This window comes from Podarcis raffonei, chromosome 13, assembly GCF_027172205.1.
Source record: "Podarcis raffonei isolate rPodRaf1 chromosome 13, rPodRaf1.pri, whole genome shotgun sequence".
NCBI lineage: Eukaryota > Metazoa > Chordata > Lepidosauria > Squamata > Lacertidae > Podarcis > Podarcis raffonei.
This window is the reverse complement of record NC_070614.1, coordinates 47,032,474-47,047,977: the sequence shown is the minus strand read 5'-3', so window position 1 is coordinate 47,047,977 and position 15,504 is coordinate 47,032,474. Positions and strand designations below refer to the sequence as shown.

The following is a 15,504-nucleotide window of genomic DNA, read 5'->3' as shown; positions in this document are numbered from 1 at the left end:
AGGAGCCATCTGATGGGGGTGGCTAAGGAAAAATCATATCAATGCTTTCTAGAGAGATTTAAAGATATTGAGAGGTGAAAACCAAAGTTGGCTTTTGTGGGAGGGAGAGATGTGGGCCTAATAGGATTGAAGTCCCTTGCAGCAGTTGATGTCTGAGGAGTTCAATCCTGCTATCTGCTAGGTTTTTAAATAAAAGCCAGCAACTCACAGAATTTGGCGGCTGCTGCATCCAAAGCAAGAAGGACTGAACACCTTATACAGCAGCTGTAAACTGGGGGTTCAATTATGCTTCTCCCTGGTGGAGATCTCTAGCATAGTTGAGGTAAGTAGGATTGAGCTTCCCACACATCAGCTGCTGTGCAAGGAGTTCAATCCTGCTTTCGGCAGGCATGCCTCAACCTGCTCCTACCTTTACTTCATATACATATGAAGTCAGGTGAACATCTGGTGAGAGTGGTTTTGGGGAAGCGGCCTCACAAGTCACACAGGGAGACTGAAGGTTTCTGGCCCCTGTTCTTCTAACTGATTTGTACCTGAAAAACATGCTCATCAAGCAAAGCAGTATAATTGGAGAACAGAGGAAAAATTCCTCAATGTTGTCTCCTCATTATCTGCTCCCTGCTGTTCAGTTCAGGCCTCAGCACAATGATATAGCACTTAGGGAAAAAGATGCATCCCAGAAGCACAGCACTGGAGGCCAAGATGGAGAAGATCTCCACAGCCACCATGCCTTTCCCTCTGGTGCTCAGGTAAGTTGGAACAAAGGACAACCAAACACTGCAAAATGCCAACATGCTGAAGGTGATGAACTTTGCTTCATTAAAACTGTCAGGTAACTTGCGGGCAAGGAATGCCACAATGAAGCTGCTGATGGCCAGGAGACCCATGTAGCCCAGGACACAATAAAACATGGTGACAGACCCTTCATTACACAGAATAATGATTTCTTCATTCACTGAATGCATGTCTAAATCAGGGAATGGGGGAAATGTTGATAGCCACACCATGCAAAGGAACGATTGAACAAATGAACAGCAAACAGCAATTGAATATGACACTTTTCCCTCCACCCATTTCTTCATTCCTGATCCTGGTTTTGTGGCCATGAATGCTAGAGAAACAATGATGGTTTTGGCTAACACACAAGAAACAGCAACTGAGAAGATGATGCTGAAAGCTGGTTGTCGAAGAAGGCAGGTCACTTTCCCAGGTTTGCCAAGGAAAAGCAAAGAGGAAAGGAAGCAGAGCAGGAGGGAGACCAGGAGGATGTAGCTGAGGTCCCGGTTGTTGGCTTTAACTATGGGGGTATCTTTATGTTTAAGGAATGTGGCAAATACCAAGGTTGTGATAAAAGAAAAGGAGGCAGCAGCTGAAGCTAAGCCTTTGCCTAAAGGTTCTTCATAAGACAGAAAATGTATAATTTTCGGAATGCACTGATTTCTATTCTTGTTTGGATACTGATCTTCTGGACATTTGAAACAGTCTTCCATATCTGAAAAATGTGTTGGGATGGGGGAATTCCATCTTAGTGACAGTTCATTGAATACAGCAAATTATTTTTACCCCTTTTTATGGCAAAATGACATGACCTACCAGTTTGGTTTGAAATCTTCCTCTCCGAACATGGAGCACAATCATAGCAGCAAAACTTCTCACCCTCCTTCCTTTTCTTCTGATGACCAGGATGGCAGTAGGCATTACACAAAGAAATGGGAACCACCTATCCATATACATATTTGATTGTTTTTAGAATTAGTGATATGGGTGGGCGGGAAATCTTTCTTTCTTGCTGATGTAGCCCACCCCCAAACCATATATTATAGCATTGAAGACAGCCTTGCAGCATGTTCAGACCATAACGGTCACCTAGTCCAACCCCCTGCAATCTGGACTAAAGAATCCATGACAGATGGCCATCCAATTTCTGCTGAAGTAATATGATGGTGTAAATTTCATTGTTGAAATACTGCACTGCAAGATGAACGAAATAGGACAAAGGAGACAGACAGGCAAGACAGCTCACTAAGATTATGTTGTCAGGTAGATACAATCTTTGTGTAATGGTGTGAGCCAATCCTAACATTTGGTATGATTTGTGTGTGAGCGGGGGTACCTCGGGTTACATATGCTTCAGGTTACATACGCTTCAGGTTACAGACTCCGCTAACCCAGAAATAGTGCTTCAGGTTAAGAACTTTGCTGCAGGATGAGAACAGAAATCGTGCTGCGGTGGCAGCTGGAGGCCCCATTAGCTAAAGTGGTGCTTCAGGTTAAGAACAGTTTCAGTTGAAGAACGGACCTCCGGAATGAATTATGTACTTAATCCGAGGTACCACTGTACTTTGGTAGATCATGACATAAACGAAGTTCACATAATGTATTGAAATGTATTGATACTGGCATTAGTCTTAATGTTAAATGGAGCCCAGATGTCATGACAGCATAATACCCACCCACCTCCTGCCACTAGCCCTTTCACCATGCCGGTCTTTGAGAAGGGGGTGAAAGAGCACCTGCAGGGTGCCTAGAGCCCTTCCACCTCCTTCCCAAACAGGGCAAATGCTTAATGGGAGCAACCATTTGCACTGCTCTGAAGAGACCTGTGGTTTCTGAATGTGAAAGGAATAATTGAATTCATTGTAGAGTTTCAGGTGCTATTGCAAGACCAGTTTATGGAGGAAAAAAATATGCATTCCTTCATAGTTCATGGTTTTCTAACACAGACCCAGAATAAATACCTCATTAAAATATCTGTGCCAGACAATTTTGTCCTCTCTAATGGTGACTGCTTTCCCTTCAGGAGCATATGGAGCAACACTTCCAACTTTTATTCTCTGAAAGGAATTGTTGGGGAAGGTGATCAAGTTCATGATGTCAAATCCACCACTCATTTCCCATTGATCATTAAAGGACATAGTTTCTCCAGCTGAGTTGTTAAATGAGATGCCTTGAAGAAACTGGTGGAGCTATTTGAAAAAAAGCAAAATAAATCAAAACAGAATAACAGCACTCTGAAGTTGCATTCATAGAAAGGAAATGTATGCCCAATTTTGAAATGTGAAGATGTATAATATTGTAATCATTTATCCAAGCAGTACAAAAATTATGTATTCTCTCCCTGTATGAATATGTACATTGAAATATGAAGAATTTGTTGAGGAGACATTACCTGCCAAGGCTGCAGAGACTGAAGTTTGACACTGTTACCAACTGACTTTGATTTATGTTTGGATCCAGCAAAGTCCATGGCATGCAAAGCATGGGCCAAAGCATAAACAGCATTATAGATACTGTAGCTGTGTCCAGTCATGTGCATTTCAAAAAGACCTGCAGGGAGACTCTCCAGCCTCTCCTCTCCAGTACAAGTGTCATCATCCAGCACTAGCATACCTGGATCTGAAAATATACAATCAAATGCTTGCTCCCAGAAATTTTTGAGGAAACCATCTCTTTCTGTCCTGTAAGGTTCTATATCCTGAAGAAATTCCCTGAAACCTGGAACCTCTTTTGTGTGAATAGCAAATAAAATGGCACCCTGGAATATCTGAAAATCCCATCCTCTTGAAGCACCAGTTAATATAAAATCTGTCTGGGTTGTCGCAATCCACACCTTTCCAAATAATGTGTTTTTCATTTTTCCTGAATCTTGTGAACGCATAAAAGTTCTCAGTCGTAAAATTGTTAAAGATTCTCCATACATGATAATTGTACAAGCTTTATGATCTTGGAAGTATAAATTAATCGTATTTTTATGATAAAATTGATTTATGAAATCCTCCATGTGAGCTTCTTTTGGGATTCTTTTGGTGAAGGCTGAACAGATTCCATTTCTGGAAAACAATGACTCCAGTGTTCTGAGGAATTGCTCTCCACTGTTTCCATCTGAAACAAAGAGCCCAACCCAGGTCCACCGAAAATGCTGAAGTAACGATATAATTCCCATATACTGAAGGTTTTCGTTTGGGACCATTTGGTAAAAGGGAGGAACTTCCATTATTTTGGCCTCATCTATGGTAAATGAGCCATATGTTAGCTGTAAGAAAAAACAGATACTGCAGAGATAAGATAGGAGAAGCCTATATTTTTCAGGAAGCTCTTATTAGGAACTTCTACATGACAAAATATATTTTTCATAAGAATTTTTGAAGTTGTGACTTCCGGGTTGGCGCCATTGTTTGATGGCGGATTCCCTCCGAGCTCCGGAGGGAATCGGCTCCGTAGAGTCTGGGTCTGGCCGCTGCGGCGAAGCGGGGACCCTTAAAATCACAGGCGCGAATGCCTGTGAACACAGAGACTCGGCGGGCACCATTTGCGCCCCCCCAATCCGTGAAGGAGCCTTTTTAAAGGCTTCGGAACAGGGACGGGGTGAGGCGTGGTGCTGAGAGTACTCCCTCGTCTACGGAGTGAAGCCGCAAGCCATCGACAGAGAGCGCCGACTTTTTCCTTGGATCAATTGGACTTCAAAACATCAACCCGTTAGTATGGAGATTGGAACCCTAAAAATTTTCTTTTTGGATCAGGAATGAGCGGGGAAGGGTTAAAAAGGAAGTCCACCCCCCCTCTTTGTAAACAATCTAAAGCAAAGGACCGGTTAGCTAAGGTCGAGAGAATTTGTTTTTTGCTTTTTAATATAAGATCTTAACTTCACGGTTCTGACATTATAAGAAGATTTACTGGAGGATAAAAGAATTTTGGGAGCTGAAATTTCACCACCCCCCCTAGACCCGGGAACGTCCTGTGAGAAAGCCTGCTGCATTGAAGAGTTTGACAGCTGTCAAGTTAGCTGTCAGACAGCTAATTGTCAGCTGGAAAAAGAGAACTTTGTTTCTGTTGCTTCTGCTGGTTTATTTGTTATAACTTGTTGAAAATAAGGAGGGCTGATACAAAATAACTGGACTTTTGGTTTTTGAGCTGAAAGGAATATTAAGGAACTAAAATCCCCCTAGAGGGGTTTTAGTGACATTACATTACAAGAATGGCTGGAGGATGGAAAATCCAAGCAGAACTGGACAGAGCATTTGTTCTCCTGGGAAAGCTACAAGATCAGTTCAATGTTTTGGCTACAGAGGTTTCAGTACTACGCTTGACAGTAAATAACAGTCTTGAATCTGACAAGGACTTGAAACAGGAAGCCCATTCAACTGAACAAATAGATGAAACTGAAAGTTTTGACAAGATGGAGCAATATGTTGCTTTAGAAGAAAATGAAGGAGGAGCTGGAATTCTGCAGAAGTCAAAGGAGAGTTGCAATTTGAGGCCTGACATGATGACAAAAAAGGGTAATAAAAATTTGATGTGGAAAGCCTGGCCTGAATTGGAGTCTGAAAAATGGAGAGATCTCCTTTGGTGGAGATCTGAAGACCTGAGGATTACAAATTTGCTGAAGGTGAAAGTTGGAGCTTTGGGGACATTTGGATTTGAAAGGAATATGAAACAAGAGTTGGAGTACCCCACAGGCTTTGTTTTTAAGTACGGAGGTCTGGCTGGAAGCAATATGGATCCTGTTGGGCCGGAGCCTCTCCAAGACTTGGGGTTTAATATCAAAGACTATCAAAAAGACCGGCAGAAAGGAACTGAGAGAGATATAAGGGCCTCGGACGTGAGATCTCCAGGCTAAATAACATAAAGACTGATGGATATTGGTTGGGGACTGGAACGGGGAAAAGGGTGGGTGGAGGTTGGGAATCCAAAGGGTACATAAATATAATCTGCTTTGTTTTTATATTTTGCTAGTTGTTTGGAAATTGGGAAAATTGTGGAAGGGAAATTTTGGTCGACTTTAGGAAAAAGGTTTAAGAATAATTAAGGAGGTATAAGTATTGATGTGTAAATTTGGATAAGGTAAAATTGGTTTTTAAATTAAATAGAAATAAGGCTTGTAAAAATAAATTGAGGAAATGGAAGAAAGAAGAAAAGTAAAATAACAGCATGTTAGAACAAATGTTTAAGTTAAAGTGGAGAAATAAGTTAAGGATTTGCTGAATTGACAATTGAAATTGGAATACAAGAAGGGGAGGTGTGAGGAGGTCTGAGAAATAAGGTTAAGGAAAATAAGTAACTGAAACTTTATGTGTTTTTAATTGTTGTTAAGTTTTTTTGTATTTTTGTGTTGTTTTTATTTTGTTTATTTTTTGTTTTTGATCGTTATATGTATGTTGAAAATACCAATAAATATTTATTTTTTTAAAAAAGAATTTTTGAAGTTGCTGAGATATAGTTAGAAATTCTTTCTGGCTAAACTTTCTCAAGTTATGGAAATTTCAATTACATCTGCAAGTGCAAGTAAAATCTATATCACTAATTCTTTCTTCAGAACCATAACATTATTCCAAAAATGTATTCAGAAAAATATCATATTACAACCAACACTCATGCATATATCCTACCTGTGGTATCTTATATAGACCTAAGATGTCCATCAAATGAAACGAGGTGTCAGAGCCAAGTCCTCCAATGATGGCTAGTAGGTTTTTTTCTGCGGCACATTTGTAGTTGGGCAGAAACCTATGTGACTTGAAGATCTGATCCAGTGCGGTGCGAAAGGTCATCCTTGCATCATAATAGGTGTCAGAGATGTGGAAACCAAGTGTCACATTAGGTAGTATTTTGGGATTCTTGTTGATTTCATTTATGGCAAACACCAAGGCTAGAACATGCTGGTAGAACTTGGTAACAACACTGTCAGTAGTATTAATTAATTCAGAAGAAGAGTTGGAAATGCATGAATTCTTTATGCTACAAACCTAGTCATACCAGCGTAACTGAGCTGAGTTTATTTACAGCAAAAGCCAAAGGAAATACATGTTGCCAGAACTTTATTAGCACCCTAACAATAGAAAATTTTCTCTAATTCCAATGATGTATCTACAATGCATGAAGTTGTTATACTGTAATCCCACTTATCTACATGAGCACTTGAGTCTCACAGGAATGGGAATATATTTTACATTTGCTCCTGATTCCCCACAGCCAACTCTCACCCTTCTTGCCAGCCAAACCTTTATCTATTCCTTGTTATATATAACAGAGGAGTTTTTTTTAAAAAAAATATCTGTAATATATAGTGGCTTGTAATCTCCTGAGAAAAATGTATCAATGTATTTAATCTCTCTTTTTCCAGCACACAAGGAATACGCATAGAGGTTACTTCTTTGAATGTTGTATAACTTGTCATACATTATCATATGTTTGTTGGAAAACCTTAAACAAGTTGCAGTGTTCAGGAGAGTTCCCAAAAATAGACCAGAAGCAATAGTACTTCATTCAGCAGAGCTTTATTTGTGCTGAAGGCAAATGTAGCAGAATAGTTATCAAATCCAATACAATCAGGATTGTTTCAATCCATACAAAAATCCAGTTGTGGGACTTATAAACTTAAGTCATAATAAGTCTAAACCTTAGCACTAAGCATCCCATGTACAGAAACACCACACCAGAAGAAAGAGAGAGAAAAGAAAGGGGAAGAGTAAGACTCAGGATCCTTCTGGCCTATATGTATAGTCAGCATGACTCTGCAGAATAGAGATAAGAGAACTAGCTCAAAGCAGCTTCCCAGAAGATATAACCCAATCAATCAACCCTTCTGCCTCTGCTTCTCTCACACAGAGAAGCTTCTAGTAGCTTCCATAATTAATCAGAATAGAAAAGAATAGGAAATATATTTACACATGAGATCAATACTTTCTGCACCAAGAAATGCAGACTGACATAACTCCCAATAAACAAATATTCACAGCCCTCATATTTACTCTAAATTTACAATATTCATGCAATTTAAACGGTTCAGATAAGAGGATCCTTACTGTGGGATATCAAAGAGGTTCTGAGTAGGATGTTCCTTGAACAAAACTTCATGGAAAAAGTAAATGATCTGAGAAGTAATCTGACCAATGAGGAAACCACCTGGCTGGTACCATTCATGTGGTATAGGTAGGGGATCACCTGTGAGACATTTCATGGGACCTGCTTTGGACACAATGGAAGGCAAAAGAAGAAGCAGCAATGTTTTCCCTAACATGCTTCCCTCAAAGCATCTTTCTACATATAAACTGCACCTATTTCCTTACATCGAGCTTATAAAAGGCAATTGGAAAAAAGTGTCAGAGACTGCTCCACCTGCTTCTTGCATTTAATCCCAACTTTCCATGGCACAGGTGTTATTTTAGAATCACCTTCAGACTTGATTACTGACACTTTTCTCCTACCCTTTAGAAAGTCTCTGGAGCGTTGACCAAATGTGCAAATGATAGTGTTGTGGATAATTGCATGTATATGAAGGGAAATTAACATTTTATATCCCTTTTTTGCATCAAGCAGAACTAAGAAATCAAAGAATGTAGAGAAAGGCACAGGAAAAGTGTCTACTGAGAATGTCTCTAGTGTTTGAAGCAAAACACCATAACCTGTTATGCATCTTTTTGTCTTGGGTCTTCTTGGGTGTGTTGACAATATATATTGATTCTACATTAGACCATGTCCTTTCACCCTTTCTAGTGTGGTGTAGCTTAAAATGGGTTTGGCAATGCCCTGGGAGGCCTGGGCTCTGGCCCCTGCTTAGCCATGAACCCTGTCAGTGACCTTAATCCAGTCATCATCATCATCATTTTATTTGTATGCCACCTTTCCACAGTTAAAACAATGCTCAAGGCGACTTACAATATGAAAAGATTTACATAACTACAAGAGTCCTTGTATACCCCAGTCCTTGTTGGGCAGCAGTAGCAGCAACTGTTCTTAGGAAGCCTGTCAGATCCTGCCCCAAGCCAGGTGGAGAGAGGCAGGAACGGGGCCCACATCCGTGTCTATCCTTAATTTCATGCTTCATTAATATGTTAGTAATTATGTTTCATGTAAAAACAGAAATGCCAGTATCACCTTTTTCTAGAGAATATTGCCTTTACTGTTCTATAGCCTAAATCATCTAAATTCACCATGATTTTTGCATGGATTTCAGCTAATAAGCTCATATTGTATACAATATCAACTATTGTTCACAATTTTGCAAGACATTTTTCCTTTCTTAATGTAAAAGGATTCTGTTTGGAGAATGGCAACAAAAATCCTTGAAAATTTCTGATAATGGCTGTATTTTATTTCTCGGTGTTTAGTAAAGTTTGAATTAGATGGGCTCACCTAAATGCAACAACAAAAACCATTTTTCTCCATCCCCAGCTCCTGTAGACGACTTGAGATAATTTCAGCCATTTCTCTTACATCTTGACCTATTTCTCTTACTATTGTCTGGTTGTTACTCCAGTTCTTTTTCATTAATCTCATTTTATCCCCTGCTCACATTGGCTTATTTACAAATAATCGTTTTCTGAGATAGGTGAAGGAGCAATTAAACTAAGGGGAAATCATAGGTTTGGGGTTTTTCCAATTTGCTTATAAAACGAAAAGATCGACAGAGGACGCTGTGGCGATTGCCCTCCATGCCGTCCTTGCACATTTGGAGCAGCGGGGGGGTTATGCCAGACTGCTTTTTTTAGATTTCAGCTCGGCATTTAATACCATTCTACCACAGAGTCTGATGTCTAAACTGGAAGATCTGGGGCTTCCGTTATCACTTTGTGGGTGGATATTGGACTTTTTGTCAGACCGCCCCCAGAGGGTTTGGTTGGGCCCTTATACCTCTAATATGCTTAAGACTAACACAGGAACACCACAGGGATGCGTACTCAGTCCGCTCCTTTATATTCTCTACACGTACGATTGTGTCGCTACTCACCCTAGTAATAGGGTTGTCAAATTTGCAGATGACACAACCATGATTGGGCTCATCCCTGAAAGGGAGGGTGAAACAGATTATAGAGATGAGGTGGAGCGGCTGACAGAGTGGTGCAGAGCTAACAACTTGCTCATAAATACAAGGAAGACAAAGGAGCTTGTGGTGGACTTCAGGAGACAGAAGAGCAATGTCCAGCCACTTTTGATTGATGGGGTCTGTGTGGAGAGGGTAACAACGTTCAGATTTTTGGGCATTGAATTACAAGAGGATCTGTCCTGGAGTGTCAACACAAGGGGGCTTGTGAAGAAGGCGCAGCAGAGACTGTACTTTTTGAGAATTCTAAGGAAAAACCATCTTCCGCAGAAACTGCTGCTTGCCTTCTATCACTGTGCCATTGAGAGCGTGCTCCCTTATGGCTTATGTGTGTGGTACGGAAGCTGTACTACCCAGGACAGGATGGGGTTGTGCAGAGTTGTTAAGGCAGCAGAGAGCATTGTTGGCTGCCCACTCTCCACCTTAGAGCAGATTTATGCCACAAGGTGCCATAGGAAGGCACTGGACATAGTAAAAGATCCATCGCATCCTGGTCACTGTCTCTTCGAGCTTCTGCCGTCGGGACGGAGATACAGGACGATGAAGACAAGAACGAGCCATCTTAAGAACAGCTTCTTCTCCAGAGCGATCTCGGCCCTGAATGGGAAGCCTGGACTTTGAAAGTCATCTAATCTTCCTTGCTGTACTATACTGTATTGTTTAATTAGTGTTTTTATGGAGCAATCAAGTAATTTCATTGTCCCCGAGAGGGGGCAATGACAATAAAGATATTATTATTATTATTATTATTATTATTATTATTATTATTATTATTATTATTATTATTATTTTCCCCCTTTACCTATTTTTTTAAAAGCATTCTTGATAGACTTAAAGATAATCAGAAGTGAAAACCAACATTGGCGTTTGTGGGTGGGAGAGATATGGTCCAGCAGGATTGAAGTCTCACGCAGCAGGTGATGTGTGGGGAGTTCAACCCTGCTATCTGGAGAGTGTGGGAATAAAAGCCAGTTTCTAGCAGAATTGGCTACTGCAACCAAATAAAGCAGGATTGGACAGTCAGTGTAGCAGCTGATATCTAGGGATTCAATTATGATTCTTGCATGGTTTTGGCCCTACTGGAGGGCCAAATGTGTGGGGAGCTCACTCCTACTTACCTCAACTATACATAGCATAGTTGAGGTAAGTAGGAGTGAGCTCCCCACACATTAGCTGTTGTGCAAGGAATTCAATCCTGCTGTCTGCAGCCATGTCTCAACCTGCTCCTACATTGACTTCATATATAAAGTCAGGTGAATGGCTGGCGAGAGTGGTTCTGGGACAAAGGCCTCACAGGTCACACGGGGAGACCGAAGGTTTCTAGCCCCTGTTCTTCTAACTGATTTGTATCTGAAATACACGTTCATAAAGCAAAGCAGTATATTTGGAGAACAGAGGATGGTTTTCTTAATTCTTTCTCCTCATAATCTGCTCCTTGCTGTTCAGTTCGGGCCTCAGCACAATGATGTAGCACTTAGGGAAAAAGATGCATCCCAGTAACACAGCACTGGAGGCCAAGATGGAGAAGATCTCCACAGCCACCATGCCTTTCCCTCTGGCACTCAGGTAAGTTGGAACAAAGGACAACCAAACACTGCAAAATGCCAGCATGCTGAAGGTGATGAACTTTGCTTCATTAAAACTATCAGGTAGCTTGCGAGCAAGGAATGCCACAATGAAGCTGCTGATGGCCAGAAGACCCATGTAGCCCAGGACACAATAAAACATGGTGACAGACCCTTCATTACACAGAACAATGATTTCTTCATTCACTGAATGAATGTCTAAATCAGGGAATGGGGGGAAGGTTGAGAGCCACACCGTGCAAAAGCACAATTGAACAAGTGAACAGCAAACAGCAATTGAATATGACATCTTTTTCCCCATCCATTTCTTCACACTTGATCCTGGTTTTGTGGCCATGAATGCTAGAGAAACAATGGTGGTCTTGGCCAACATGCAAGAAACAGCCACTGAGAAAATGATTCCAAATGTTGGTTGTCGGAGAAGGCAGGTCACTTTCCCAGGTTGGCCGATGAATAACAAAGAGGAAAGAAAGCAGAGCAGGAGGGAAATCAGGAGGATGTAGGTGAGGTCCCGGTTGTTGGCTTTGACAATTGGGGTATCTTTATGCTTAATGAAGGTAGCAAACACCAAGGTTGTGATGAAAGAAAACGAAGCCGTAGCTGAGGCTAAGCCTTTGCCTAAAGGGTCTTCATAAGACAGAAAATGTAAGATTTTGAGGTTGCATTGATTTCTATTCTTGCTTGGATACTGATCTTCTGGGCATTTGAAACAGTCTTCCATATCTGAAGAGTGGGGTAGAGTGGGGGAGTTCAAACTTAGTGGCAATTCATTGAATACAGCAAATTATTTTTACTCCTTGTTATGTCAACGTGACATGACCTACCAGTTTGGTTTGAAATTTTCCCATCTGGACATGGAGCACAATCATAGCAGCAAAACATTTCACCCTCCTTCCTTTCCTTCTGATGACCAGGGTGGCAACATTCATTACAGACAGAAAGGGGAACCACCTGTCCATATACATGTTTTTTGTTAAAGAGTTAGCTATATTGAAAAAATAAATTTCTCATTTACTGATAAAGTATCCTAACAATGGAGACAGCCTTGCAGCACGTTCAAATGAAACGAAATTATCTATAATGTATAGATGCAGGACGTTTGTTCCAGTGTAACTTGTTTGATTTTTAGTAATAAGTATCTGTTTCCCCATTTTTGTGTAATGGTTTGTGCCAATCCAGACATTTTCTATGATTTATTCTAGTAGATCATGAAATAATAATAATAATAATAATAATAATAATAATAATAATAATAATAATAATAATAATAATTTATTATGTGTACCTCACCCATCTGGCTGGGTTTCCCCAGCCACTCTGGGCGTCTTCCAACAAAGATTAAAAATACATCAAAATGTCACACATTAAAAACTTCCCTGAACAATGCTGCCTTCAGATGTTTTCTAAATGTCAAGTAGTTGTTTATCTCTTTGATATCTGAAGAGAGGGCATTCCACAGGGTGGGCACCACTACCGAGAAGGCCCTCTGCCTGGTTCCCTGTAGCTTTGCTTCTTGTAGTGAGGGAAGTGCCAGAAGTTCCTCGGCACTGCAGCAATCAAATGTATTGATACTGGCATTATCTTAATGTTAAATGGAGCCCAGAAGACATGACAACATGAACCAGGCAGAGGGGCTTCTCGGTAGTGGTGCCTACCCTGTGGAACACCCTCCCACCAAATGTCAAAGGAAAAAAACAACTACCAAACTTTTAGGAGATATCTGAAGGCAGCCCTGTTTAGGGAAGCTTTTAATATCTGAAGGATTCTTGTATTTTAATATTTTGTTGGAAGCCGCCCAGAGTGACTGGGGAAACCCAGCTGGATAGGTGGGGTATAAATAATAAATTATTATTATAAATTATTATTACCACCCACCCAGGAGTGAAGGATGTGAAAGAGCATCAGCAGGGTCCTAGAGCCCTCCCAGCTCCTACCCATAGCTTGGCAAGTGGGAGCCATCTCTGCTTTTTGCCCAGTGAGTGAGTAACCATTTGTGCTGTTCTAAAACCACACCTGGTTTCTGAATGTGAAAGGAATCAATAAATTCATTCTAGAGTTTGAGTTGCTTTGCAAAACAAGGTTATGGAGAGAAAAATACGCATTCCTTCATAGTTCAACACAATGGGTTCTCCAAAGATAGACCCAGAATAAATACCTCATTAAAATATCTGTGCCAGACAATTTTGTTCTCACTAATGGTGAATCCTTTCCCTTCCGGAGCATATGGAACAACACTTCCAACTTTTATTCTCTGAAAGGAATTGTTGGGGAAGGTGACCAGGTTCATGATGTCAAATCCACCACTTATTTCCCATTGATCATTAAAGGACATGGTTTCTCCAGCTGAATTGTTAAATGAGATGCCTTGAAGAAACTGGTGGAGCTATTTCAGCAATAAAAGGGTGGGGGGAATCAAAATAGAATAACAAGCTAAAGTTTACAGAATGACAATCCTTTAAAGTTTCAGTCTTAGGAAGGAAATGGAAGCCCAATTTTTGAAATGAGAAAGATGTTAAATATCTTTATTATTTATCCAAGCAGAACAAACATTAATGTATTCTCAACCTGTACCAAACTATTCAATGAACTACGAAGCAATTGTTGGGGAAACATTACCTGCCAAGGATGCAGAGACTGAAGTTCGACACTGTTACCAACTACCTTTGGTTTATATTTGGATCTAGCCAAGTCCATGGCATGCAAAGCATGGGCCAAAGCATAAGCAGCATTATAGATACTGTAGCTGTGTCCAGTCATGTGCAATTCAAAAAGACCTGCAGGGAGACTCTCCAGCCTCTCCTCTCCAGTACAAGTGTCATCATCCATCACAGGCATACCTGGATCTGAAAATATACAATCAAATGCTTGCTCCCAGAAATTTTTGAGGAAACCATCTCTTTCCGTCATGTAAGGTTTTATATTTTGAAGAAATTCCCTGAAACCTGGAACCTCTTTTGTGTGAATAGCAAATAAAATGGCACCCTGGAACATCTGGAAATCCCATCCTCTTGCGGCACCTGTTAATATAAAATCCATCTGGGTTGTCACAATCCACACCTTTCCAAATAATGTGTTTTTTGTATTTCCTGAATCTTCTGAACATATAAAAATTCTAAGCCGCAAAATTATTGAAGATTCTCCGTACAAGATGATTGTACCAGCTTTATGATCTTGGAAAGATATATCAATTGCTCTGGAATGGTAAAACTGATTTATGAATTCCTCCATGTGAGCTCCTTTTGAGATTCTTTTGGTGAAGGCTGAACAGATTCCATGTCTGGAAAACAATGGCTCCAGTATTTTTAGGAATTGCTCTCCACTGTTATCATCCACAACAAAGAGTCCAACCCAGGTCCACCTAAAATGCTGAAGTAACCATATAATTCCCATATACTGAAGGTCTTCGTTTGGAACCATTTGGTAAAAAGGGGAAACTTCTATTATTTTGGTCTCATCTATGGTAAATGAGCCATATGAAAGCTGTAAGAAAACATACAGATACTGCAAAACTAAGTTAGTAGTCTAATGTTTTCATTAGGGTCTTTTCTGGTGTTTTATTTTATTTGAAATACAAGCAAATTCACTCTCACTAGTTCTTTCTTTTGAACCATAACATTATTCCAAGTTGTAAATACAGAAGAATATGATATTACCACCAGTACCCATGTACATATCCTACCTGTGGTATCTTATATAGAGCTAAGACATCCATCAGATGGAAAGAAGAGTCAGAGCCTAGTCCTCCAATGACGGCTAGGAGGTTTTTCTCTGTGGCACATTTGTAGTTTGGGAGAAACCTATGCGCCTTGAAGATCAGATCCAGTGTGGTGCGATAGGTCATCCTTGCATCATAATAGGTGTCACAGATGTGGAAACCAAGTGTCACATTAGGTAATATTTTGGGATTCTTATTGAGCTCATTTATGGCAAACACCAGGGCCAGAACATGCTGGTAAAACTTGGTAATGACTCTGCCAATAATATTACTTTCATTAATTCAGAAGATGAGTCTACAATGCAGGAATAGTTTATGCTACAAACCTCGTAGTTCCTGTATCTAACTTGAGTTGATTTACAGTCAAGGGAAATCTATCCTGC

The 15,504-nt window shown here is 40.4% G+C and overlaps 2 protein-coding genes across 2 annotated transcripts; both read right to left on the bottom strand.

Annotated features, from left to right (window-relative positions):
• Positions 1–590: 590 nt before the first annotated feature.
• Positions 591–6,548, bottom strand: LOC128399141 (vomeronasal type-2 receptor 26-like). The gene is made up of 5 exons (XM_053360400.1): positions 6,387–6,548; positions 3,170–4,033; positions 2,739–2,966; positions 1,594–1,720; positions 591–1,492 (listed from the first exon to the last, which is right to left on the bottom strand). The coding sequence occupies exons 1-5, from the start codon at positions 6,546–6,548 to the stop codon at positions 591–593; spliced, it is 2,283 nt and encodes a 760-aa protein (XP_053216375.1).
• A 4,679-nt stretch (positions 6,549–11,227) lies between these two features.
• LOC128399140 (vomeronasal type-2 receptor 26-like) lies at positions 11,228–15,247 on the bottom strand. The gene is made up of 5 exons (XM_053360399.1): positions 15,086–15,247; positions 14,023–14,886; positions 13,562–13,789; positions 12,231–12,357; positions 11,228–12,129 (listed from the first exon to the last, which is right to left on the bottom strand). Exons 1-5 carry the CDS (start codon positions 15,245–15,247, stop codon positions 11,228–11,230), a joined length of 2,283 nt encoding a protein of 760 aa, XP_053216374.1.
• Positions 15,248–15,504: the final 257 nt, after the last annotated feature.